The following is a 24,058-nucleotide window of genomic DNA, read 5'->3' on the forward strand; positions in this document are numbered from 1 at the left end:
GAATATAATCCTGGGCCCTCGTGTAGTCAGAGTGGTGGCTGATGGGGACAGGCTTCAAATTTGTCTTTAAAGCCCATATTATGGAACGTAAGTTTTGTGCTCATTTTTTAATATTTTTGCATGAAAAAGAAACTTACATTTTTATCATGAATATTTTCTCATATGCAGACACATGGAGAAAAGAGTGTAGTGATCATGTGTATACTCATGACTTAGTTGTGGTAATATTTTTCCATATTTTTTTTCTGAAGTGCATTCTAAGTAAACTACAGATATTATAAAATTTCACCCCTAAACACTTTAATGTTCCTTTCTGAAAAAAGGCATGATATCCCCCCTAACACAATTAGCATTAGGTGACATTTGTAATTATGGCATCGCCCTAGCTGCAGAACCACAGAGACAGGTGAAGAGGAATGTGTGAACACAACATCCTGGGAGTGATTGGATAAGAAAATCTACGTAAGGAGGTCATTTCCAATAGTGAGGGTGTGCACTTAGTCATCACCCTGCCTGCCACTAGGACACTTATCCTCATGGCCAACCCAGGGCATATACCAGGTGCCAGGCTGCGTGAAGTGATTGGCAATGGAATCCCCACACTGCTCTTGGAGGTGGGTTTCACCAAGATTCTCATCTTGCAAATGAGGGAAGCTGAGGCTCAGCTGCGTGGCTTAAAAGCAACAGATCCAGTGTTTGGACCCAGGGACTCTGTCTTAAGCTGGGACTCATGAGCCCGTCAGAGACCACCTCTCCACCCCATGTATGCAAGGCTTTCTGTGACTCTACAAGAGGGTTCTGCCTAAAATAAGGCACAGAAAATGCTGCTTGACCTTGCTCTTGAGGTGAAAGAAAAAAGTGAACATTGCTGTCAAAACACAAGGCCCTTAATTTTGCAGAGTTATTGTAGTTTTCTTGGTGTAGACCTCAAATGTTGTTAAAGGTTGTGCAGACGGAAAAAGAAGGGAATTAAGACAATAAGGCCCACAACTTCTCTGTAATTTGGGACAAGATTATGGTTTATTAATTAGCCAGGTAGAAAATAACACTGGTCAAAATCTAAATGGGACATATCAAGGTTTTCTAAATATATTATATTTGGGGGAGTGTGAAAAACAAATATTTTTTTCCTTCTGCATTCCAGACCTGCATGAAAAAGCAGAGACCTAATCATTTGAGGCAGAAGTAGTTTAGGACTGTCTCAGAGCTCCTGGGGAGAAAATATGGAGAAGGTGTGCACTGTGTGTCAGAGGATGTTGGGCTCTCTAGTGACTTGGAGTGAAATAGTGTGGAGTGGACTCTGGACCCCGGAGGACCTGTGGGCTGCCTTAGATTTGAGATGAGCAGTTGGGACGCCTGTCTGGATAAAACTGCAATCACATCTCACTCACTCACTCATTCATTATTCATCTGACAAATGTTTATGGACCAGATAATCACATCTGAGTCATTCTTTCATTCATTCTTAAATTCATAGGTATGACGTGGTTATGGACCATCTATTATGGAGTAATCACATCTGGATCATTCATTCATTCTTTCATCTGACAAATGCTTAGGGACCATCTGTTATAGAGTAATCACATCTAATTACTCATTCATTTATTCATTCATCTGACAAATGTTTGTGGGCCATCTCTAATAGGATAAACACCAGGTAAGGGTGAAAGAAAAGAGACACCCTCTTCCAGTTTCAGCTTCAACAAATAAAGAACTTAAAATAGGTGTTCTCACTTTTATTCTTAGAATAAGAAAAAGCTGGACTAATTGTGATTCAGTGACTCTTCTTAGACTATCAGAGAACTGAAGTCTTAGGGCAGATTGTCACCTAGAAATCTGGAAGAGACAGGTGTATTTAGAAACACCAAAACCTGCTTACCTGGCGTGATGCTGCTGGAGCCCTAACCAGACAGGAACTCTTAAATGGTCACGTTGGTGAGGCCAAGTATGGACTAGTTGGAGAGAGAGAAACTCCAATATGTCACAGTCTCAGAAGCGTCTCCACTTTCTTGGGCTTTACCTCTAGAAACCTTGTTCTAAGGGTACCTGGGGTATATTCTACTGAGGTATGGTAAGACACAAAGACACAGAAATAACTGTCATGGAGATAGAAGGTTTTGTACTCACAGATCCCTAGAAATAGCAGGCACAGCGTACCACGCAGGGTTACATGGGGAAGCACCAGGTTTGGTCAGGAGGCAGAGGGAGAGGGGAAAATGGGGACAAGAGCCTTTGTTGTGGTTTCTGTGGGAAAGAATAGGTGAGGCAGGGTAAGCAGGCTTGAGATTGGCTAGTTTGAATGATTTCAGTGGGCTATGGTGCATAGGGGCTGTCCCTAGTTGCCTGGTACCTGACCTTGGGATGATTGGGGCAGGGGAATAGTGGCTTGGCATGTAAATGAGGTTGGTGGGGGATTGGTTGTTTCAAATACAAAAGACACACTTGTAGGAGAGCCCAGATGAAAAAAACAAAAACAGAACTCTTACCTACAGAGGAATAAGGATAAGAATTATAGCAGACTTCTCATCAAAAACAATGCAAACAAGAATTGGAGTAGTAAAAGATATGAAGTGTTAAAAGGAAAAAAATAAAAGCAACAACCTAGGATCTTACATCCAGATAAATTTACCCTTCAAAAGTGAAGGAGAAATAAAGACTTTCTCAAACAAAAACAGAAAATTCACCACTAGCTGACTGGCCCTACAAAAAAATACTAAAAGAAGTTCTTTAGTGGAAGGAAAGTGATATAGGTCTGAAATTTGGATCTATCTGAATAAAGGAAGAGCATTATAAAGAGGAGAAAAATAAAGGTAAAATAAGATATTTTGTTTTTCATAATCTTAATTGGTCGAAAAGGTAACTGTTTAAAGCAATAGAAGTAACTGCGTATTGGATGATTATAGCATATGGATACATGAAATGAATGACAGTATTGTCTTAAAGACAGGATGGAGGAATTGGGAATACTGTGTTACGAGGTACCTGTATATATGAAGCAGTATAGTATTATTTGAAAATGGAATTTAAATTTTAAAATGTATTGATATATTGTAAACTACAGGACAACCACTAAAAATTTTTAAAAGATATGCTGGGAAGATATAAAATGGAATCATATAAAATGCTTGATTGAAACCAGAGAAAGCAGAAACAGAGGAGAAAAAAGAACAAATGCAGTGAATTAAAAAAAAAAAAACAGATACAAACATTGTAGATATTAATCCAACTAAGTCAGTAATCACTTTAAATGCAAAAGGTCTAAGCACACAAATTAAAGCACAGAGATTGTCAGAGTGGATCAAAAACCAAGACCCAACTGAATACTGTCTACAAGAAACCCACTTTAAATGTTAAAACCCATATAAAGTAAAAGTAAAGGGATGGAGGAAGATAGTACATGCTAACACTAATCAAAAGACTGCTGGAGTAGCTATATGAATTTTAGACAAAGCAGACTTCAGAAAATGGAAGATTATCAGGGATAAGGAGGTATGTTACATAATGATAAAGGGATCAGCTATCTAAGGAGACAGAACAATCTTAAACTTGTGTGCACATAACAAAAGAGCATCAAAATACAAAAGGCAAACACGGATAAAACCAAAAGGAGAATAGACAAATCCACTATTACAACTGGAGATTTCCATCACCCTCTGTCAGTAATTGATATATGAAGTAGATAGAGAATCAGTACGGATGTAGATGACCTGAGCAGCACTGTCAATCAACTTGATCTACTTGATACTTATAAGATATTCAGTCCAACAATGGAAAAATACAGACATACCTCGTTTTATTGCACTTACCTTTATTGTGCTTCACAGGTTTTGTGTTTTTTACAAATTGAAAGTTTGTCACAACACTGTGTCAAAAAACTCTACCAGTGCCATTTTTCAACAGCATTTGCTCACTTCATGTCTCCGCATCACATTTTGGTAATTCTCACAATATTTCAAACGTTTTCATTATTGTATCAATATTTGTTATGGTGATCTATAAGTGCCTCTCCTTAAGTGTGGGCTGTGCAGAGTTTCTTCCTTCCAAGGAGGGTGGTATGGAAAGGGGATGGGGTGGGAGAGCAACATTAGAGTGGAGAAACCTGACAAACCCCCTTTGCCAAGGATCAAAGATTAACATCAGTGGTGATAAGTCATGTTGATAACACGCACCCTGGTAAGATCTAAGGAGAAGGGAACTTTACCTCTGTGTTCTTCCTCCCCAAAACACATAACCCCCAGTCTAACCATGAGAAAAACATCAGACAAACTCCAATTGAAGCACATTCTACAAACTACTTGACCAGTACTCCTCAAAACTGTCAAGGTTATCAAAAACAAGGAAAGTCTGAGAACATGTCATGGCCAACAGGTGCCTAAGGAGGTATAACAACTAAATATAATATGGTATCTTGGCTGGGGTCCTGGAACAGAAAAAAAAGACATTAGGTAAAAACTAAGGAAATGCAAAGAAAGTAATAAAGTATGGGCTTTAATTAATAATAATTTGTCACTATTGGTTCATTAGTTGTGAGAAATTTACCATAATCATATAAGATGTTAATAATAGGGGAAGCTGGACGTTGGGTACATGAAAGATCTCTGTACTATCTTTGCAACTTTTCTGTAAATCTAAATACATTCTAAAATTAAAAGTTTATTTAAAAAGTAAGAGAGAGAGATCTCGGCCCTCTTCAGGTAGACAGGAATTCATCAAATAATCACGCACGTCTAAGTAAAGGTAAATTAAAATTTAGTCAGAACAGTGGTCAGTATTACAAAACAAAGGCACATGGTACCTTGAGGGGAGATGGATGGTCTGAGAGCATCCGAGGATGGTGTACAGAGAAAGCCCAGTGGGAGTGAGATCTGAGGGAAGCTGATGTGGATGCTGGGGGACAGGGGCATGTTTATCCTGAGATCAGAGAGTGGACAGTGGTGGATCTTCAGCAGAGAAGTGGTGTGATCAGGTTTTGTTTGAAGAGAGGACGTGTTTGGAAGACTGGAAGATAAGATGCATGGAATTGGTGATGCACTACTTTCAGGAATTCGGAGGAGAGCGCTATCTGAGAGGACTTAGGTTTTTGTCTCTAGCCATTACATGGATGGAGTCCTTGAGCCAAAGTTCTTGCAAGTTCCTGGTGATGCTGATGTTGCAAAAGTTCTGAGCTTGCATTTGGATGTGCTGATAGAGGCGCCTTTTCACATCCGCCTGAGGGTCTCTAAAGGCAGTAGCTCAGAGAAGGGCTGGCTTCCGACATTGGTCTCCCACTATTACCTGTGTGTTTTTTGGAAAGTAACTGACCTTTTTGAGCCCTATGTCCAGGTCTGTGAATTGGGGGTGACAGTAGCCACTACCTTTAGGGATGTTATGCAGGTCAGCCAACGCCCTGTGAGGGAGCTGCTTCTGGTTGTCACCCTTGTCATCTTCGTCATCGTCCTTCTCACAGTCATCCTGGTTGGCATAAACCTCTTTGTGGCTTGGGTTTATCACCTGTAAAATGGTAATGCTTTTTGCATTGATCTGTCATTTTTGCTGGCTTCAGGTGCAGGTTGGCTACTGTTACTTTTCTGAACACATCCTTGGGAGTCTCCTGGCCTCACCCCTGTAAACCATCCACCGAGCTCCTTCCAGCTTCAAGTGTCTGGAGAGGGTGTCTCTCCATCTTGCTTTTCACAGACGTTTCCTCACCTTTTCAGAGTGAAGCCTGGCTAGGCTCTTCCCAGCTCTTTTTCCAAGCGTGGGGGATGACGCAGCCTGGAGTGAGAAATTCAAAATCATTCTTCCTGCAGAGTGTGTGGATGTTTAGGAGATGCTTGGAAAGCACCTCCTGACTCAGCTTCAAGGACTTTACCAGAGGTCCTCTGTGGAGTTGTGTCTCCTGCTGGTACCATGAGTGGCTGTCTGCCAGGAGTCCTGGGAGCAGAGTCGGAGAGGGCTTGCATGTGTACTCTCACCCTGCACTTTGGCCTTCCTGCCATAATGACCTGCTTACCTCTCCAGTCTCCAGCCATGAATCAGTATCCTGAGTTCTCTGAGAAGGCCTTTCCTAGGATTCCTCTCCTATTCCATCCAGCGTTCAGGTGGAATTTGATACTTATAATGTCCTAGGGCTTTTTAAAATATAAAATAACCAAGATGATTTTGGTATACCCCACCTAGCACTTCAGGACAAAGTTCGCTTAGCAAGAACTCTTGGGAGAGTGCATTTCCTGGCTGGCTCAGCGTAACAGGATCAGCCATTGGTGCAATCTGTTCTGTTGGGTTCCATGTCCCTGGGGTGTTCTTTTGTACCCGCAAGTGAAGGAGGCTGGTTGCGTGGCGAACTGCACTTCTGCTTTCTGGTTGGTTTGCCGATTTGGGAGGAGAAGGCCCACTTCCCTAATTGCAGACACAGTGCGGACAGGAAGTACTCCAGCTGGTAAGGCTTGTCTTCTGCTTTCTCTCCATTTCTGCTGTTCTCCCTTTAAATACTTCTCTCCATCTTGGGCTTTTTCCCATCCCATACTCCATGCTGTCCTGGGCTTCTGATTGCAGATCTACACTTGAATCCAGAAAAGGAAGGTGGGTCAGATGTGTTGGAATCAAGTAAATCCGGAAGGGTGACCTCAGAGTTCTACCCTCTGAGGCTGCCCACAGGAAGGATACCACACTCGTGCTTCAGCGAGTTCATGTCTGTGCTCATGTGTTGCGTGTACTCCTCCCTGTACAGCCAGCCTTCTCCCACTGAACACATGCCCAGAAGAGCCGGGGCTCAGGTCTTTGCCATCCTACTCCTTGCCTGCAGTTATTGTATGGTCAGACCATCTCTCTCTCCTTCGTAGAACCTTTTGCCACTTATTTAAGCACTGGGTATATATATGTCACAGGTTTATGAAATCTAAGAATACGATCATAAGCTTCTATAATATTTTGCCATCATGAGTCACTCACATTATTCTTTCACTGACTAGAAAAAAAGTGATGGCTATTTTTAATGTAAAAATTATCTACAGAAAGTAAAACTTTCTGTAGATGATGTAATCCTTTCATTTAAAGGATTTAAATGCATACTTTCATTTAAATCAGGTGGTATGGTTTGTCTAGCAGCCGCAGGGTCCCTGTAAATATTGTGTGAATGAGGTGGGGGGACAGGAAAGTAAAATAGTGCCCCGAAGCTAAAAAACTTCTCCAGGCACCACCACAGGGGACAGGAGAGGCCAAGTCACTGCGAGGTGACCACGGCCTTGCCAGGAGCTTTGTTCTCTGAGTGGGAAAGGGTCTTGGAAAGTCATCTGAATCAGGACCAGGGGAAACTCAGTAATTTTGCTACCTGTTCAGATTCCCTGAGTGGTTCGCCCATAGGAAGAGAATGCCAGTGAGGGCTCTCAGCCACTTTCAACGTGAGTTCTCTTGTCTATGACTTTGCGTGTTGTTTTTATCTTTCCCCAAAGCAGAGTGGGTGACAAGGTGGCTTTCAGGACACAGTGGCTGAGTGAAGTTCACAGAGGGGTGGGGGGATGTCCTGGGACCCACTCCGGGGCGACCTGGGCCTCAGCCCACCGACAGCAACCACACTTCTCCTCTTCTGCTCAGGAAAGCATGAGAGGGCATCACCCAGTGATAACTTGGATAGGGTCCCGTGCTCATTGATTCTTCACTGAGTCTAGCTCATTTTTAATCACCGCATCCTTGTGCATAAATCCGGCCTCATGACGAGCATGCCTGTGACTTGGTGCCCTGGTAGAGTAGTGCAGGGGTAACCTTCCCTCCCTGGTGGAGTTGGAGCTGAGTTTTCCTGCCCCGGGCTCAGCAGGCACAGTGTGGGGGACTTTAATTTTCTTCCCTGGTTCCCTTCGCTGCCGTGGCAGCCGGCAGCCCAGTTTTGGCCCATCTCCTGATTCCCTTCCTCCCTACATCCTGGAGGGAGACATACTCAACTCCCTTTTCTCTCTGCCAGCCCCACTTGGGGAGTGAAACATTGGATTACGGCAGAGGTTCTCAAACAGGAGAGTGCTTGAAAATCACCAGGAAGTCGTTTAAAATCCAGACTTGCCTTCTCTCCCTGCGGGCCTGAGCTGGGTCGGGACCCCCATTTCCAGGACTGAGCCTGAAGTGCACGGCATGGTGAGTTCCCGCCAAGAAGCTGCGTCTGCAGTGGCCCTGGCCAGTCACACTGGGAGGTGAGAAGAGGTGTAGACAGTAGAGACCCTGGATCCTCACAGCCCGGGAATGGAAGCAGGGCCCCTGGAACAGATCCCGCCACCCATGAGCCTCTTATGCCTACTCACTGTCTGGAGGCAGGAGGTCCCCTTTCTATTCCACAGGGCACCCAGCAAAATGATTTGCACCTAGTAGATGCCCAACAAACATCCTGAATGAATAAATGATTCATATTTTAAAGTTAAATTCACTATGGTGGGCTGGTGGCTTATCTGTAACCAAGTATGTTGAGAGTGAATGTTTATGTTAAGAGTTAACGTTTATGTAGGCATAGTATCAGTGAGCTGTGCTAATTAGGTCGAGGGAGCAATATTAGGTGGGCATAGTAAAGAGGTTCTTGAACGTCTCTTGTGGAGTCTGAAAATCCAGATGTTGTTGGTTGAGATACATCAGTCTTTCCTTGATGCGTTTTCAGGACCTTCAGGGTTTTTGAAGGCAAAGCAAAAAAACTCAGTTTTGAAGGTTTGGATAACGTTTTCAAGTTATTGGAACAGCCCCTATGTTTCTAAATATTAGTGAAACATCATGTTCTTGCCAGCCTTAGACTTACTTTCTGTTTCTGAAATGTGTGTGTCTGTATCTAAGAAACTGTGCCGTACCACAAATGCAAAACAGGGGCCACTCCGCAGAAGTCGCGAAGTATGTTTCTGCCTCGGAAGACCAGGTCTGCAGCAGCGTGACCGGCCCAGCAGGCCTCAGGGGGCCTGGGGACAGCCCTGCAGGAGGCCAGCTGGTGTCACTCAGGAAGCCGGGTGGACATGGGGCCAACTCAGGCTGGGTCCTTGGGTTCTGTTTCTCCGTGTTGTGGCTGCAGATGTGTTCATGAGTTTTCTTTTTTGCAGCAAAACCCTGCCGCAGAAGGCAGCGCCCAGGGCCCTTTGCAGACTGATGGAGGGCAGTTGTCTGCAGGTGCTGTTTGGGGTGGATCTGTACCATCTGCATCTCCCTTTGCCTGGTCATTTCTTGTAACTAATCAGCCAGTCCCTGACTGACCCAGGAAGAACCCTTCTCCCTCTGGGCCGGGCTCTTTCCTCTTTCTTATGAAAATCAGTCAAACCCACAGATGAAGTTTTTCCTTTTACCAAAGTCCTGGTACTTAATTTTCTCAGCTTCAAGCTGCAAAGGAAATTCCCAGGCAAATTTTATCAGGGCTGCTTTGCATTGAGGTGGCTGTGTGGCTTTGAGCGTGATAAGCCAAGATATCTTTTTGCATCTTCCTGATTTTGTTCCCCTATATGGTAGGGCAGTGGCAGAAATTGTCCCCAGATGTTGTTTCCCCAGGGTACCATTTACTTCTTACCACTGTCACCTCATTCCACATTATGTGGGGAAACTGTGGCCCAGGGATGAGAAATCAGCCACCTTTAATGTGCTAAGCGCTGTTGAAATGTTCTCCACAGGAAGTAGAAAGGGCTGAACCCTGTAGTCGAGATGGCAGCACCTGCAGGAGCCATGGTTTGATGGGTCTTAAGAAAAGCAGAAGCCTTGAAGCGCAGGTCTGGGCCAGTGATAACCAGGGCAGATAGGGTTTTAAAAAAGCACTTGAAAAAGAATAGACTCATGTGTATGTATAACTGAATCACTTTGCCACACACCTGAAACTAATGCAACATTGTTAATCAACTATACTCCAATATAAAATAAAAATTTATTAAAAAATATGGAGGAAAAAAAGAAAAAAATGTATATAAGTAAGCAGATGATCGTTTTGTAGCTGAAATTTTAGCATTCAAGTGTTGGGATTTTTATGGAATCTATGATTAAGGTATACATTATTATTCAATAAAAATATTCTACACTCTTAAAAAATTTTAAAAATAAAAATTAAAAAAATTAAGAAAAATTAAAAAAAAAAAAGTACAGAGACATAGGCTACCTCTTCTGGTTCCACGCCAAGTTTAAAAGCACTGAAATGAACACAGATTTAGAGAATAAGAATAATACATTTAAGAACACGGTCTTATATTAAGGCATCATCGTGTATCTACCCACGAGGTGGGGGCTTTTCGGGGCAGGTGGGGGAGAGTGGAGGAAAGTCACTTATAGTTGATCCTCATTATTCACGGATTCCATATTTATGAATCCACCGTCTTGCTAAAATAGATTTGCAACACCCACATCAATACTCACCACACTTGTGTGGTTATTGGTGGACACGCACAGGGCAGTGAAAAACTTGAGTCGCCCAAGATGTACGTTGCCCGCTGAGGTTGAATGAGGAGACACTCTGCCCTCTTGTCTCAGCTCATACTGCAGACAAGGGTCCTTTCCGTGGTCTGTTTAGTGCCAAGTGTGTTGTATATTTCTGTGCTTTTCTTATTTAGAAGAGCCCCAAGCATAGTGCTGAAGTGCTGTCTGGTGTTCCTAAGGGCAAGAAGGTTGTGATATGCCTTATGGAGAAAACACGTGTTAGATAAGCTTCCTTCAGGTGTGAGTTATGGTTGGCCGTGAATGCAATGTTAATAAGTCAACAATATATATGAAATAAGTTTCTTTAAACAAGAACACACATGAAACAAGGTTATATATTGATCTGTTGACAAAAATGTCGTGGACCAGAGGCTTGCAAGAACCTAACCCAGTCTTTCCCCAGGAGCAGTAGTTCAGCATTTGAAAATTCATTTTTCACAGTGCCTTTGTAGAGCTTAACTACCGCCGCCAAAAATGAGAGCTGACTATGCTTTGTTTTATGCATTAGAAGAAAAGAGGATAGAGGCAAGGGTAGCAATATTGACATAATGGAGAGAGGAGGAAGAAGGGAAGGAAAGGATGCTGTGTAAGTGTGTGAGTTACAGTGTGCAGAGACAGTAAATTAATCTGAACTTTGGGATCTGCCTCTGATCCTGCTTCCCAAGCTTGGATACTGAGGACCTTGCAGGGCTTGGGGTCAGTGCCTCTGACAGTCTTCAGCGGGTAGAAGTAGGGAATGAAGGAAGGCAGACTGAGATGGCAGCTCCTAGGGACACTCGCTGGGCACATGTACTTCATTTCCCTCCCTCCTGACCTTAGGGGTTTATCTCCTCCTCCTCCTCCCTCCTCAGTACCAGAAAGTTGTATTCGGACTCTGCTAGAACCCAGCCTCTAATTACTTCCCTCACTCACTCCCCAGATTTGGGGGCCTTGTTTGTCAACAAATCATTCAGATATTTATGAAGCACCTTTGTTTCTCTCATGTGACCCTATTCCACGTGCTGTATTAGTTATGCATTGCTACATAACAGACTACCCTAAACTTAGTGGCTTGAAACAGCAATAATCATTTAGCATCCCTCACAGTGTCTGTGGGTCAGGAATTTGAGATGGGTTGGCCTGGCTCAGGGTCTCCTATGAGGCTGCAGTCACATGTGCTGCATCGTCTGAAGGCTCGTTGGGCCTAGAGGACCCTCTTCTGAGGTGACTCTCTCCTATGGGTGGCAAGTCCGTGCTGGCTGTTGTCTGCAGGCCTCAGTTCCCCAAAGAGCTGCTTGAGCATCCTCACGACTTGGCATCTGGCTTCTCCGAGGGTGAGAGACCCAGAGACCAGGGGAAAACCGTAAAGGCCTTTGCAGGCTAGGCTCAGGCATCCCACACTCTCATCGTGCAGCCAGCCCTCAGTCAGTGTGGGAGGGACCACGCGAAGGCCTGGAACCAAGAGATGAGGATCGATGGCGTCATCTAGGAGGCTGCCTGCCATGTATACAGTCTATAATAATTCTTTACTGAGCTTTGCAGGGTGGAGGCCCATTCTTAGGGTAGACCTCTGTTCTAGGCAGTAGGGAACAAGACAGTAAACATACTGATCCTTACAGAGTATCTATTCCAACGGCTTTCAGGATGCAGACAAGGAAAAAATAGGATGTTATAAAGCTGAGGTGGGTGGGCATGCAGAGCCCAGCCCCCCTTCATCACGTTGACTTCACTCTGGTTGTCCTCTGCTGGGGACGAAGTTTCCTTCCACCTGAGTTGTGGGTTCCAGACAGCTTTTTCAGCTACTAGCCTAGATGTGAGCAGCTGTACCTATCTTCCACTCAGGCTGCCCCCAGAAACGTGACTTTTTTAAAAAAAATAGCTCAAATCTTACCTGAAACATTTTGTTTATGATGGCAAGCCTGGGCTATTCCTCTTAATCTATGAAACTGCTGTCTGATAAGCTAGAACTGAGTGATATTTTCCAAGCTAAATGCATTTTAAAGGGCAAAGGTCATGCAAGCAGCCTTGGTTCTGGGACCGGGGAAATGGGCTGTGAGAGTCTAGTTGGCAGGGGAGATTGTACCACGTCAGGAAGTGCAAAAGGATACAGTACTGCTTAAATCAAACAAGGAAGACATGAGAGTGCTAGCTGGATTCAAGGGACTCATCGTCGGTCACAGGAATTCATTTCTGCAGGCTCTGGGGGGGCTGCTGGTGGGGCTCCTGGGTAGGGTGGGGCGGTGGGCAGCCAGAATCAAAGCCCAGGGATGATGTAGGCTGTATTCTAGATGTAACTCCTCGGAGTGCACTGAATGGAGGATGAAGGCTTACCTGACTAGGCAGGATTTTAAAGTAAGAGAACATTGTGGTTCCATTCAAGCCTCCATCTTGCCTTTGTGAAGGTGTCTACTGGGGATGCGTGCACACACACACACACACACACACACACACACACTCTCCTTTCAAGTGTGGGCTGCCCATACCTCCCCTTCACCATTCCACCACAAACCACTCCTTCTCTCTTTTATTCGGAACCCCCCACTCATGAGGTACCAGTTGTCATGGGCACCCCCCCACACTCTCCATCATGACCGCAGTGAGTTACGGCGACTTTGGTGCCACCGTCATCGCTCTCACAGGTGCAGAACGGTGATGCTAACGTGCCGGGGTCACACAAGCTGGGATGGGACACCAGCCTGTCCGGCTCCCAGGCTCTGCTCTGCACCCCTAGCTCTCCTCCAGGGTCGGCGCACATTTACCTCCACGGGGCTCTGATCCTTTCCACCCCTCCCTGTCCTGTGCTCAGAGTGATCGTGGTAATAAATTAGATAGAGGGATATTCATTTATCTAATTTATTGGTGAAGTTGCTAAAGCAATGGAAGGAACACATCAGATTTGTGGGCAGGCCAAACCGCTAACACAGTGGCTTCCAGTCAAGGGACATTTGGGGACACACTGCTCCCAGGAAACATTTGGCAATGTCTGGAGATGGTTGCCATGATTGGGGAATGGGGGGAAGCTGCTGGCATTAGTGGCTGGAGGCCAGGATTGCTGCTACCCAGCCTATAGTGGACAAGACAGCTCCCAGAGCAGAGAATGATCCAGCCCAGATGTCAAGAGTGCCGAGGTTGAGAAGCCCGGTGCTGATGTAATGAAAGGTGACAGATGGAAATGGGTGAGACCAACAAAATGAGTGTGAGAGGGGGTAAATGCAGCGGTCTTAGTGTGTAAATCAAGGGTGGGGGACGTGCTTTGACCGCATGTGAAAAGGGCAGCTTTTCATTTGCCAGAAACACAATGTGGGTACTGGGAGCTGAGGCCACCCATGGCCGCATTTGTGGGCTACCGACAGCAGCCCAAGGGGGGCCTGTGCACTTGTGTGTTTAGATCTCGGCGGTGGTGGCATTGAAGCCAACTACAACTTTAAGAGGGTCTTGGGCAAATTGGAATTGTGTGGGTCTCGAAGGAGGTTGGACGCATGTTCTCCAAAGTTCTCTGACTCTGCAACCATGCTCTCCACCTGGGCAAAGCAGCAGCTGCACAGTGACAGTTTATATTAGTAAAGCAATGGCACTATTCACTGTAGAAACTCTTAAAAGGAGAGATCAGCACGTTTCCATTTAATAGGTATTTTGTGAGCCCCTGAGAAGCCCCTAAGTGTTGGGGATGCAGGTCGATACTTCCTGACCTTGGACCTTACATTGTACAAGGGCAGGCTTGTGGTGAATGTGATGCAGGAAATAAACCTTTTCAGGAGATAAAGATGAACCGGGGCATGAAGCCACCTTAGACTCGGCCATCAGCATGCGCCCCTCTGAGGAGGTGACATGAGCTGAGACCACAGGCCTGAGAAGGAGGAAACCAGCCACGGGGGAAAATACAGCGGCTGGGACAGGAAGAAGGGTGGTGTGGCTGGACGTGGTGAGCACGGGTGAGATGGGCAAGTGGGCAAGGTGAGGAGGGGGCTCGGGCCAAACCAAGTAGGGCTTGAAGGCCGGAGGAAGAGGGTGTGGGACGTGTCTGGGAGAGGGAGATGGCTTGCAAGCGTCACTCTGCCTGCTGTGTGGGGAATGGTCCACGAGGAGGGCTGGGCGGAAGGGAGAACTAACGGGTAAGACTTCCATCCATGTGAGTGAGAGGTGATGGACCTTCTACCCAGGGAATGTCAGGGGAAAAAGAGAGAAGCCGTGGCTTTGGGATATGTTTTAGAGGAAAACTGATAAGAGATCCCTGGAGACCAGCTGGTCCAACCTCCTTTGAGATTCCCCAGCCCGTGATGGAGCCCATTGGTCTCTGAATGGAGCTCACTGCTTCTCAAAGAGACATGTTCCAGGGTGGCCTGGACACATCTGAAAGAAAACATGTTCTTTTCTGAGCTAGTGGATTAGACGTGCACGATGAGTGAAAAGGAGGGATCCTGAAAGCCTCTAGGGTCTCGTCCTGAGCAACTGGTTAGAGTTGATGTCATTTCCTCAATTAGGAGGGGCTCAGAGAGGACCAAGCGTGAGCAATTGAAAGTCCCATTTTAGGCACCTGAAGGTTGAGTTGCCCTTTAGATGTTCAGGTGGAAACGTCAGGTAAGCAGCGTTTAGGTCAGGAGCTCAGCCTGGAAAGATGGATGTGGGATCCACGGGCACATCGTTGGCAGTGGGGCCATGTGCCGGGAGAAGATGCAGCTGAAGACCCAACACTGGGTTGCAGAGTAGGTGAAGGAAGGAGCCGTGGACCGGAGAGGGGTCGGCCAAGAAGAGGGACTGACCCACTGAAGTGGGAGTGCTGGGTGGCATCCAGCAGGAGGTCAAGCAAGATAGGGCCAGAGGAGTGACCTTGAGTGTGGCCATTTAGAGGTTGGTGGCATTGGCAAGAGCAGATTCATGGAGTGCAGAGTAAAGGCCAGGCAGAGGACAGTAGACAGAAGAGGATGGGGCAATGCAGAGGCTTTGACAGAAAATACAAAAGAGGCCAGTAAAACCAGCCAGGGTCCTTCCTCCATACCCACTGTCCTCTCAGACTTTCTGTCTCTTTTCTCACTCTCTAGGTATATGTTATTACATACTTGGGTACATATAACCTTTTAAAAACAAAACTAGATTGCTCTGGACACATTATTTTGAAAGCTGCTTTCACTTAATCATACTGTTACCAAGTCCAAGATCTACGTACGACAGGCCAATACATTGAGAGATGAGGTATTGGGGCAAGGAATAGAAACTTTATTCAGACCGAGAAGATGGTGGACTACTGTCCCAAAGAACCATCTTACTGGGGTTTGGATGCTAGTTTCTTTTCTAGAGCAAAGAGGGGGAGGTGAGGAGGTAAAGTAAAAAAGGTAACACTAAGTTGTTGCAAATATTTCCTGGTTCTGGCCAGACTCTGCAGTCAATGTGTTAATTTCTTCTTTTCCTGCGGCCATTCACAGGTGGGCCTTGTCAGGATATTTCCTGTGAGCTAAACAAAGGTATTTTAGCCTAACACTCAGGCATGGGAGGCAGGGTTCCCAGAGACGGGCCATTATGTGTTCTCTAAGCTATGGGCAACATCCCTTTAGTGATTAACTTGTAGCAAAAGCAATAGAATACAAAGGTTAAAGTAAGAGAAACACATCCAATACGGAGTCAGATTTGTTCTTCCCTATTACAATACCTATTAATCAACAAATATTTTTGACCACCTGCTGTGTGCTGAGACAGGGCAGTGAATAAAGGCATCCTCTTCTCACCTCTCAGAGCTGGCACTCTGGTGCGGGGACCGAGACAAGAATCCAATTCAACAGCAAGTTACAGTGTGTTAAAGGGTTGTTACCCACGGAGGTGTGCTCTGGAGAAAAGCTAAGCCAGGAAGGGAGATAGGCTGCCCAGGCATCACAAAACATTATTTCATGTTATAAAACATTTTTCTAGTGTGAAATCCACCTTGAACCTGTGTCATAAAAAGACCCCAAAAAGCAAATGATGCTGTAGTGTTATTTTTCTTTTAAATTGAAGTATAGTCGATTTACAGTATTGTATTAGTTTCAGGTATACAGCAAAGTGATTCAGTTGTACATATATATTCTTTTTCATATTCTTTTCCATTATGGTTTATTACAGGACGTCAAATATAGTCCCCTGTGCTACACAATAGACCCTTGTTGTTTATCCATTCTAGATGTAATAGCTTACATCTGCTAATCCCAAACTCCCAATCCAACCCTCCCCAATGCTGTAGTGTTTTGAGGCACTCACCTGGCAATAGCATGAAGCCTCACCTTACTCAAGAGCTACCTGTGCACCAGCCGAGGTGCTGGGGGCGTCTGGGGAGGAGGTGGGGGGCCTGGTCCATGGGGACCAACGGCCTCTTTGGTTTCTCAGTTTTGAGCTTTAGAATAAAGCTGATTTATCACAATAAAGTGATTTCACTCACACATGGCGAAAAATAACTGGGAATGTTGAAATAACCAAAAATATATGTAGCTAGTTCTAGGCACTGTTGAGGAGAGTGTATTATCCCTGTGTGTGTTAAACAGAGTTTGAGCTACAGACTTTCCCTGGGGTCCAAAGGAAAGGAAGATTTAAGCAGTGCCTGTGAGCAAGTGTGGACGGAGAGGGGGCCAAGTCAACGGGCATGTGGAGGGGAGTACACAGCACATCGGGGAAGCTGCTGTCTGTACTTATTTACCATAGTGAGCGAGAGCTACTGTCTGAGGAGCAGGGCTGAGAGCGGCAGTGTGGTGACGCAGCTTCTGTGGACAGCGGCTGCAATGAAGGTGACCGTCTCCTGTCCCCGTGGCCTGTGTTGTGGAGAAGGCCCCAGGTGGGCACTGGTGGGACCCAGTCCTGAGAAGGCATAAGCAGGGCATTGCAAATGTTGTTCATCCCCCAAGTTAAATAGCCCAAGAATGTGCCCTAAGCTGTCCTTGCAATAAACCATCTCTACTGTCAAAACTACCACCAACGGCCACGGCCCAGTGCATTTTCTCAGGCCCTCGCCCAGTGTCACCTCCAGCACAGGAAATCACACCATTATAAAAGGGCTGCTTGGCCAGGCACTGCTGACACTGAGGGCAGCCAGGGCTTTCCCCTCCCAGGGAAGCCAGAGAGGTACCACCTGCTTAGGGGTGAGTCTGACATGCGCCATCAGAGCCATTCAGGAGCATCCCGCATGGGCCTGGAAGATGGGCCTGGCAGGCTGCCTTTCCGCCTGTCTTCTATCTTGTCATGTTGGTTCGCTTCAACGTGGGATTCACAGCAGAGGGCCAGTACCGATGTAAATCTTAGTGGCAAACTGATGAATTTTAAAAATGATAGTTGTTAAGGTTTATGTAAATTAAAAAATATTTGTAAACACTTACAATATTGTTTTTTTTTTAAATGGTACCTCCTTATTACTTTAAATTTTTATTTATTTATTTATTTATTTATTTATGGCTGTGTTGGGTCTTCGTTTCTGTGCGAGGGCTTTCTCTAGTTGTGGCAAGCGGGGGCCACTCTTCATCGCGGTGCGCGGGCCCCTCACTATCGCGGCCTCTCTTGTTGCGGGGCACAGGCTCCAGACGCGCAGGCTCAGTAATTGTGGCTCACGGGCCTAGTTGCTCCGCGGCATGTGGGATCTTCCCAGACCAGGGCTCGAACCCGTGTCCGCCTCATTGGCAGGCAGATTCTCAACCACTGCGCCACCAGGGAAGCCCTACAATATTGTTTTTGAAGACTTACTGTTTTAGTTGAGGCCAGTGGTGGGTGGCAGCTCTGTGAGAAGTCCCAAGCACTGGGGACAGCTGAGATCGAGGGTGCATCTGGGGCAGGTGTGCAAGATGGTGTGTCCCTCAAGCAGAGGGAGTGTGTGAGCAAGGAGATAGGAGGGAACAGCCGTGGCCTGTGGACCAAGCCTGCTAGGAATGAGGCTGATAGGCAGAGAGGGATGGGGCAAGCTGCAGGGAACTGTGGGCCTACGGGGCAGATGAAGCAGGAATAGGAGGGGAGGGGATGGCCGGGCGGCAGGACATCAGTGCAGCTGGGAGGGATGCATTAGAAAGGGCGGTGGTAAGAGATACAGAGGGAACGGAACACACACCACAGCCATTTGGAAAACCAGCCTGAGAGAAAGCAAGGACTCTTGAAGGACTCTGGGTTCCTGGCTGGGGGAGGGCCTGGGCTGGGGAAGGCAGGCGGGTAGTACATGGAGATCGCAGCCTCAGATACGGTCAGCGGCCCAGCGTCAGCATCACCCAGATCGTTGGCACTGCAGCTCGGCTGGCCCCTGCGCTTAATAGAGTTCAGGTGATGTGTTGGCACGTGGAGGTTGGAAAAGTGCTGGGCTGCAGAGGACAGGAGTTGGAAGTGCAGGTGGGCTCACAGTGCACGACAGGTAGGTGAGGCCCTGGAAGACCCCCTGCAGGAACAGAGCGGAGCATGAGGAAGGAGGCCGGAGCCCTCACTCTTTGGGGGATGGGGAGGCAGGGGCTGAAACTGTAACACAAATGGCATAGACGGATTAGCCTGAGAAGAAGAAAGAAGCAGAAGGGAACTACTGCTCCCCAAAGACACATCTACTCACTGTCTTTCCAGGGATGTGCTCCCCAAAGACACATCTACTCACCGTCTTTCCAGGGATGTCTTTTGGTTAATAGCAGATGTCTTTGCTTTAAGAGCAAGTGTGGATGGTACTTTTAAGAGAAAACAAAACCTTGCTGGAAGATGAATGTTTAGAAACTTTGACAAAGAAAAATTAATGATTGATAGTCAAATATTAAGAGAAGCAAATGAGAAAATTATTTGTACAATCAAATTATAATAAAACCCATGTCTTTTGGGGGGCTCACTCGGGAATACTGATTTGGCAATATTGCCTGGAGAAAATTCTGTTACCTCTACCAGGCAGGCACTATGTTCTACTGTCTTTTGTAAGGTAAGTCCTGTTGAGAAGAGGCTGTTTCACATAATCGTGTGTGTGTGTATCTGTGTCTGTGTGTGTGTGTGGTGTGTGGGTCTGTGTGTGTGTGTCTGTGTGTATGTCTGTGTGTGTAACATGAAGGGGTATGTGCTTTGCTCTCTAGATGCACAGATGCAGTCATCTAGATACTTTTCCATTGATGACAAGCCCCTTTTGGTTAAAATATACACTATTTTGGATGCTTTTTGGACTGGCAATATAGATCCTTCTCATCTACAACCACAAATGATCAAACAGTCTTCCTGTCAAATTGCATTCACTGCCTTCACACTTCTCCTCTGAAGTGTGTGTCTGTTTAGTGCGAGAAGTATCTGTTTTTGGTGACAGGTGTCCTCATCAAATGTGGAACCTGCACTATTTCTTCAAAACTGTCCCGGCGGATGGTACAAGGCGGGTGCCAGGAAGTGGTCTGGAGGAAGGTGGGAAGGAGACAGTGTGTGTCCGAGGCCTGGGGCTCTGGGAGGATGGCACTTTCATGCCTCACTTGCCCATCCTACCTCCTGGCCAGAGGTTTGACATATATAAACGTGGCCAGCGCTCAGCTCTCTGGTGTCCAGCGTATAGCGTGTGACACAGTAGACCCTCAGTGTTCAGGTAGAAGGAGTCCAGTGACATCTTCACTGCACATAACTCTGACCAGCGTGAGTGTTCTTGACAACTGTCTGCATCTCCAGAGAACGAGGGGCTTGTCTGGGTTCTGCCCCTGTGCCCCACTGACTGTCAGAGAGCTCCTGAGCCCTGTTTTGCAAGGGGACTTCTCTTTTTAGTTTGTCTCTTAGAATTCTCTGTACACACACACACACACACACAAAGAAGATTAATTTGACTGCATTGGTCCATTGCTCTGTTTCTTGGCTCAATATTGAGAGGGTGTGTTTGGAAATGTAATGGTTACATGGGCAGAAAGGACGAGGGCACAGTTAGTTCAGGCTCTAGACCCGAGTCCCAGAGGGAAGAGCTTCCGCCTGGCGGGAGGACTTGCCTCGTTATCTGGAGGGTCGGTGCTCTAACAGTGTCGTGCCGCTCAGGTCCTGACCACTGCCCCATCTTTGTTTTGCCAGGTGGACACCTGAGGGGAAGGCGCAGGGATGGGTGACAGCGCTAACCACCTGCCCTTCTTCTTCGGCAACATCACCCGGGAGGAGGCAGAAGGCTACCTGGTCCAGGGGGGCATGAGCGACGGGCTCTACCTGCTGCGCCAGAGCCGCAACTACCTGGGCGGCTTCGCCCTGTCGGTGGCACACGACCGGAAGGCACATCACTACACCATCGAGCGGGAGCTAAACGGGACCTATGCCATCTCGGGCGGCAGGGCCCACGGCAGCCCCGCCGAGCTTTGCCACTACCACTCCCAGGAGCTGGATGGCCTCATCTGCCTCCTCAAGAAGCCCTTCAACCGGCCGCCCGGGGTGCAGCCCAAAACCGGCCCCTTTGAGGACCTGAAGGAGAACCTCATCCGGGAGTATGTGAAACAGACATGGAACCTACAGGTGGGTGGCAGCCGGTCCCCTGGCGGCGGCGGGGCACGGTCTCGTGTGCTCGCGGGCCCTGGAATTCCACACAGGCACCCAGTTGCATGAGAGCCATGCAGTGGTGCCTCAGATAAGCAACCTATCCCCTAGTCATCAGCGTGGGCCCCCAAATGCCTCACTCCAAGAAGACAGCCTTTCCTCTTTTGTGGTCACACTTGAGAGAGTGGGCCCCTACTGTGCCAGCCATGTGGGTTTCTCCACTGCAGGAAACCACTGTTACCCAATTCGTGCTGGGCCCTTTCAGAGAGGCATCACAGGCATATACTGGTTTTTAATTACCCAAGAGGGTCATACTGAACACACTGATTGGCACTTGATTTCACCCCTTCATAATATCTCTTGCAGAACTTTCCGTGTCGACAGACACACGGCTGCATCAGCCTGTTACTGGCTGCCTGATGGTCCCTCCCGTGCACCATGATTTATTTTACTAGTACCTACTGATGGACACCTTCATTGTTTATAAATAATGCTGCTAGTAACATTCTCCTAACGCTTTGCACAGCATCAGCGGGATAACCCTGAACAGGTTGGATTTGCCACAGTGAAGGATTTGGACATATTGACAGGTTGTCATCCAGAAAGATCCCAGAGGTTGTGACAACTTACATTCCTGCCACCCTCTCAACAGCACTTGATATCAGGAGCCACCAGGCTGGCTGATGGTCTGCTGCTCAGACCCACGTGTTCAACCATTTCCTTGTGTTTCCTGGATGTATGTTTTCTGTATATCCATATGGATGTATGACAGTACAGGCTTTCTGAGGATTCTATACACCGACTTCTTTACTCCTTTAATATGTTCTGCACTGAATTCAGTCTTGCAGACAGATACTATGTATTCAGTATTTTTCATTAATATTCATTACATAAGTCTTAGACCATCTTTTTACTCTTTTTTTAAAGCAGATAAATCAGATTTATTGAGGTATAATTTACACACCGTGAAATTCATCCTTTTTAGGTCTATGGTTCTATGATTTTTTGACAATCACATGGCATCATGTAGCCCCCCCACCCCAGTCAAGACATGCAACAGTTCCATCACCCATCAAGCATCCTCATCTTCACCCCCAACCCCAGCCCCTGGCAACTCCTCATCTGATTTCTGTCGCTATAGTTCTGCCTTGTCCAGAATACATATAAATGGACTCACACAGCACGTAGCCTTTCCAGACCAGCTTCTTACACTCCGCATAATGCATTCGTGAGTCAGCTGTGTGTCAGGGGTCCATTCTTTATTATGGCCGAGTAGTATTCCACACCCTTTTGCTTTTGCCCTCTGCTCACTTTGAATCGGATGCCTCTCTGGTACGTAACGATGACTGCTTTTGTATTTCATTCCATCTGTGAAGCATGACAAAATTTTCAAATTCACCTTCCCTTCTGCCTTCCCTCCCCACTTCCATCTCCTCGCGTGGGTTGGTTATGTTTTTATTTTCACTTCTGATTCTTCTTATAACTTGGAATAATCTGCTCAGGTTGTTTATTTACTACTGTGAAAGATATCTATTTCTCTCCCACTAAGAACAGTTGAAGAAGCGAATTCACCCAGCTGTCAGCCTTTTTCTCATTTTTGTTTTCCATGTTGTCAAGGTTTATCTCCTCTTTCAGTGATCACATCTCTTGCAGTTACAGGCGGCAACGTGTGTAAGTGCGCAGAGTGAAGCCTTGTAGAGGCAGACAGGAAAAAGCATGTCTTACGTCTTCCTGATTGTTATTACGTGATCAGGGTCTAACACAGAACAATCAGTTCTAGGAGGCGACTGATTGGAAGAGGTCAAGAAGACCATTCTCTAGACCTCATGGATTATACAAGATGGTTTCTAAAGCCCAATGTGGCTTTTAAAATGCCCACCTCTGTATTCTAAAATCTATTTTGTTAGTTATATACTTGAAGGCACTTAAATAATATATAGGATCTATTGGCTTTGTTTATTGAATGAACCTACAAACACATAAATAAATGTGATTGCATTTTACCATGTCAGGACTTAGGATAGATTGGAAATGCTTTCTGCGTCTTTCTCGTCACTTTCACTTGGTATGGCTTCACTCTCTTCTCCTCGTGGCAGGGTCAAGCTCTCGAGCAGGCCATTATCAGCCAGAAACCTCAGCTGGAGAAGCTGATCGCCACCACAGCCCATGAAAAAATGCCCTGGTTCCACGGAAAAATCTCTCGGGATGAATCTGAGCAGATTGTCCTGATAGGATCAAAGACAAATGGAAAGTTTTTGTAAGTATTGTGTCTTTTCCCTTCACCCAGTAGCTCCCGGCCTGCTTGGACAGTTAGGGGTAGCTCAGCCTCCCCATCCGTGGAGTCCTGGTGACCCTGGGGAAGGGATCATGTGCTATCATCAAAACACGTGTGTTAGTTGGCTGCACAGACATCTCACATTGAAGCCACCTCATGGAATTCAGCATTTGTTTTGCCCAGTATGGCCCCAAAGTGAACACTTTTCTTGGGCACTGAGGGACATCATTGAAGAATATCTATTCGGCCACATACTCTGCTTTTAATGCCAAACATGGGATGCATAACACAATCTGTGGCTTTCCATGCAAGCTAAAGATACTGCAGTGTGTTTGCTCACATTTGCCCCAAGATCTCAGACTTTTCTTCTCTTTTTACTTGGGGAGAAGTACCAATAGGATGGATAGTAAAGAAAATTTGTTGGGAGTCGCTCATATGAAAGGTTAGTGCAGGAGCTTGATCACAAGCAGGTGTGCGCACTCTGGCCTCATAATCTCAGAAATGAGGTGTGTGTCTCAAGGCCTGCTCACTCTTACCCTCAGTGGTCAGCGCAGCTCAATCCTGGAGGCGCTGGAGGTGCAGGCTGCCTCGGGGCATGGTCGGTGGTCCAGAGAGGGCAAGGAGCTGCTCAGACAGGTGTCGACCTCATTCCCCCGAGGTGCTGTGGCTGGTGGGATGCAGGGGGGGCTGCCGACCGAGGCATGCTCACCTGTGTTTGTCACTGCTCAGTGACCCCTGCCCCGGACATGCTGACTGGGTGCCCCAGTCTGGCCTCGGACACTTACACAGCAGTGTAGCCCCACGACCAAGGATGTGCAGTCACACCCAGCTGGCACTGTAAACTTTTCCTAGAATTGAAGTGTTTTCTCTGAGTATCCACCTACTTAAAGAATTTTCCTCAGACTTTACCGTAATCCCTATTATTTAAGAAATGATCTTAAACACAATACTCTTTTATTAAAAAAAAAAATGATC

General features: G+C 46.5%; 2 protein-coding genes across 6 annotated transcripts in view; both read left to right on the forward strand.

The window, feature by feature from the left end:
• NUP62CL (nucleoporin 62 C-terminal like) overlaps positions 1–24,058 on the forward strand; it is an 888,162-nt gene that overhangs the window by 374,847 nt on the left and 489,257 nt on the right. The window lies entirely within an intron of this gene.
• Positions 1–24,058, forward strand: part of SYK (spleen associated tyrosine kinase) — a 93,477-nt gene that overhangs the window by 20,594 nt on the left and 48,825 nt on the right. For all 5 annotated transcript variants that reach the window (XM_082402997.1, XM_082403001.1, XM_082402998.1 and 2 more), the window contains exons 2-3: positions 20,359–20,787; positions 22,905–23,065. In XM_082402997.1, the coding sequence (XP_082259123.1) occupies positions 20,386–20,787; positions 22,905–23,065 (563 nt within the window). In that variant the 5' untranslated portion in view covers positions 20,359–20,385. The remainder of the gene's footprint in view (positions 1–20,358; positions 20,788–22,904; positions 23,066–24,058) is intronic.

Source organism: Balaenoptera borealis (genome assembly GCF_965194805.1).
Source record: "Balaenoptera borealis genome assembly, chromosome: 8".
In the NCBI taxonomy this organism is placed as follows: domain Eukaryota; kingdom Metazoa; phylum Chordata; class Mammalia; order Artiodactyla; family Balaenopteridae; genus Balaenoptera; species Balaenoptera borealis.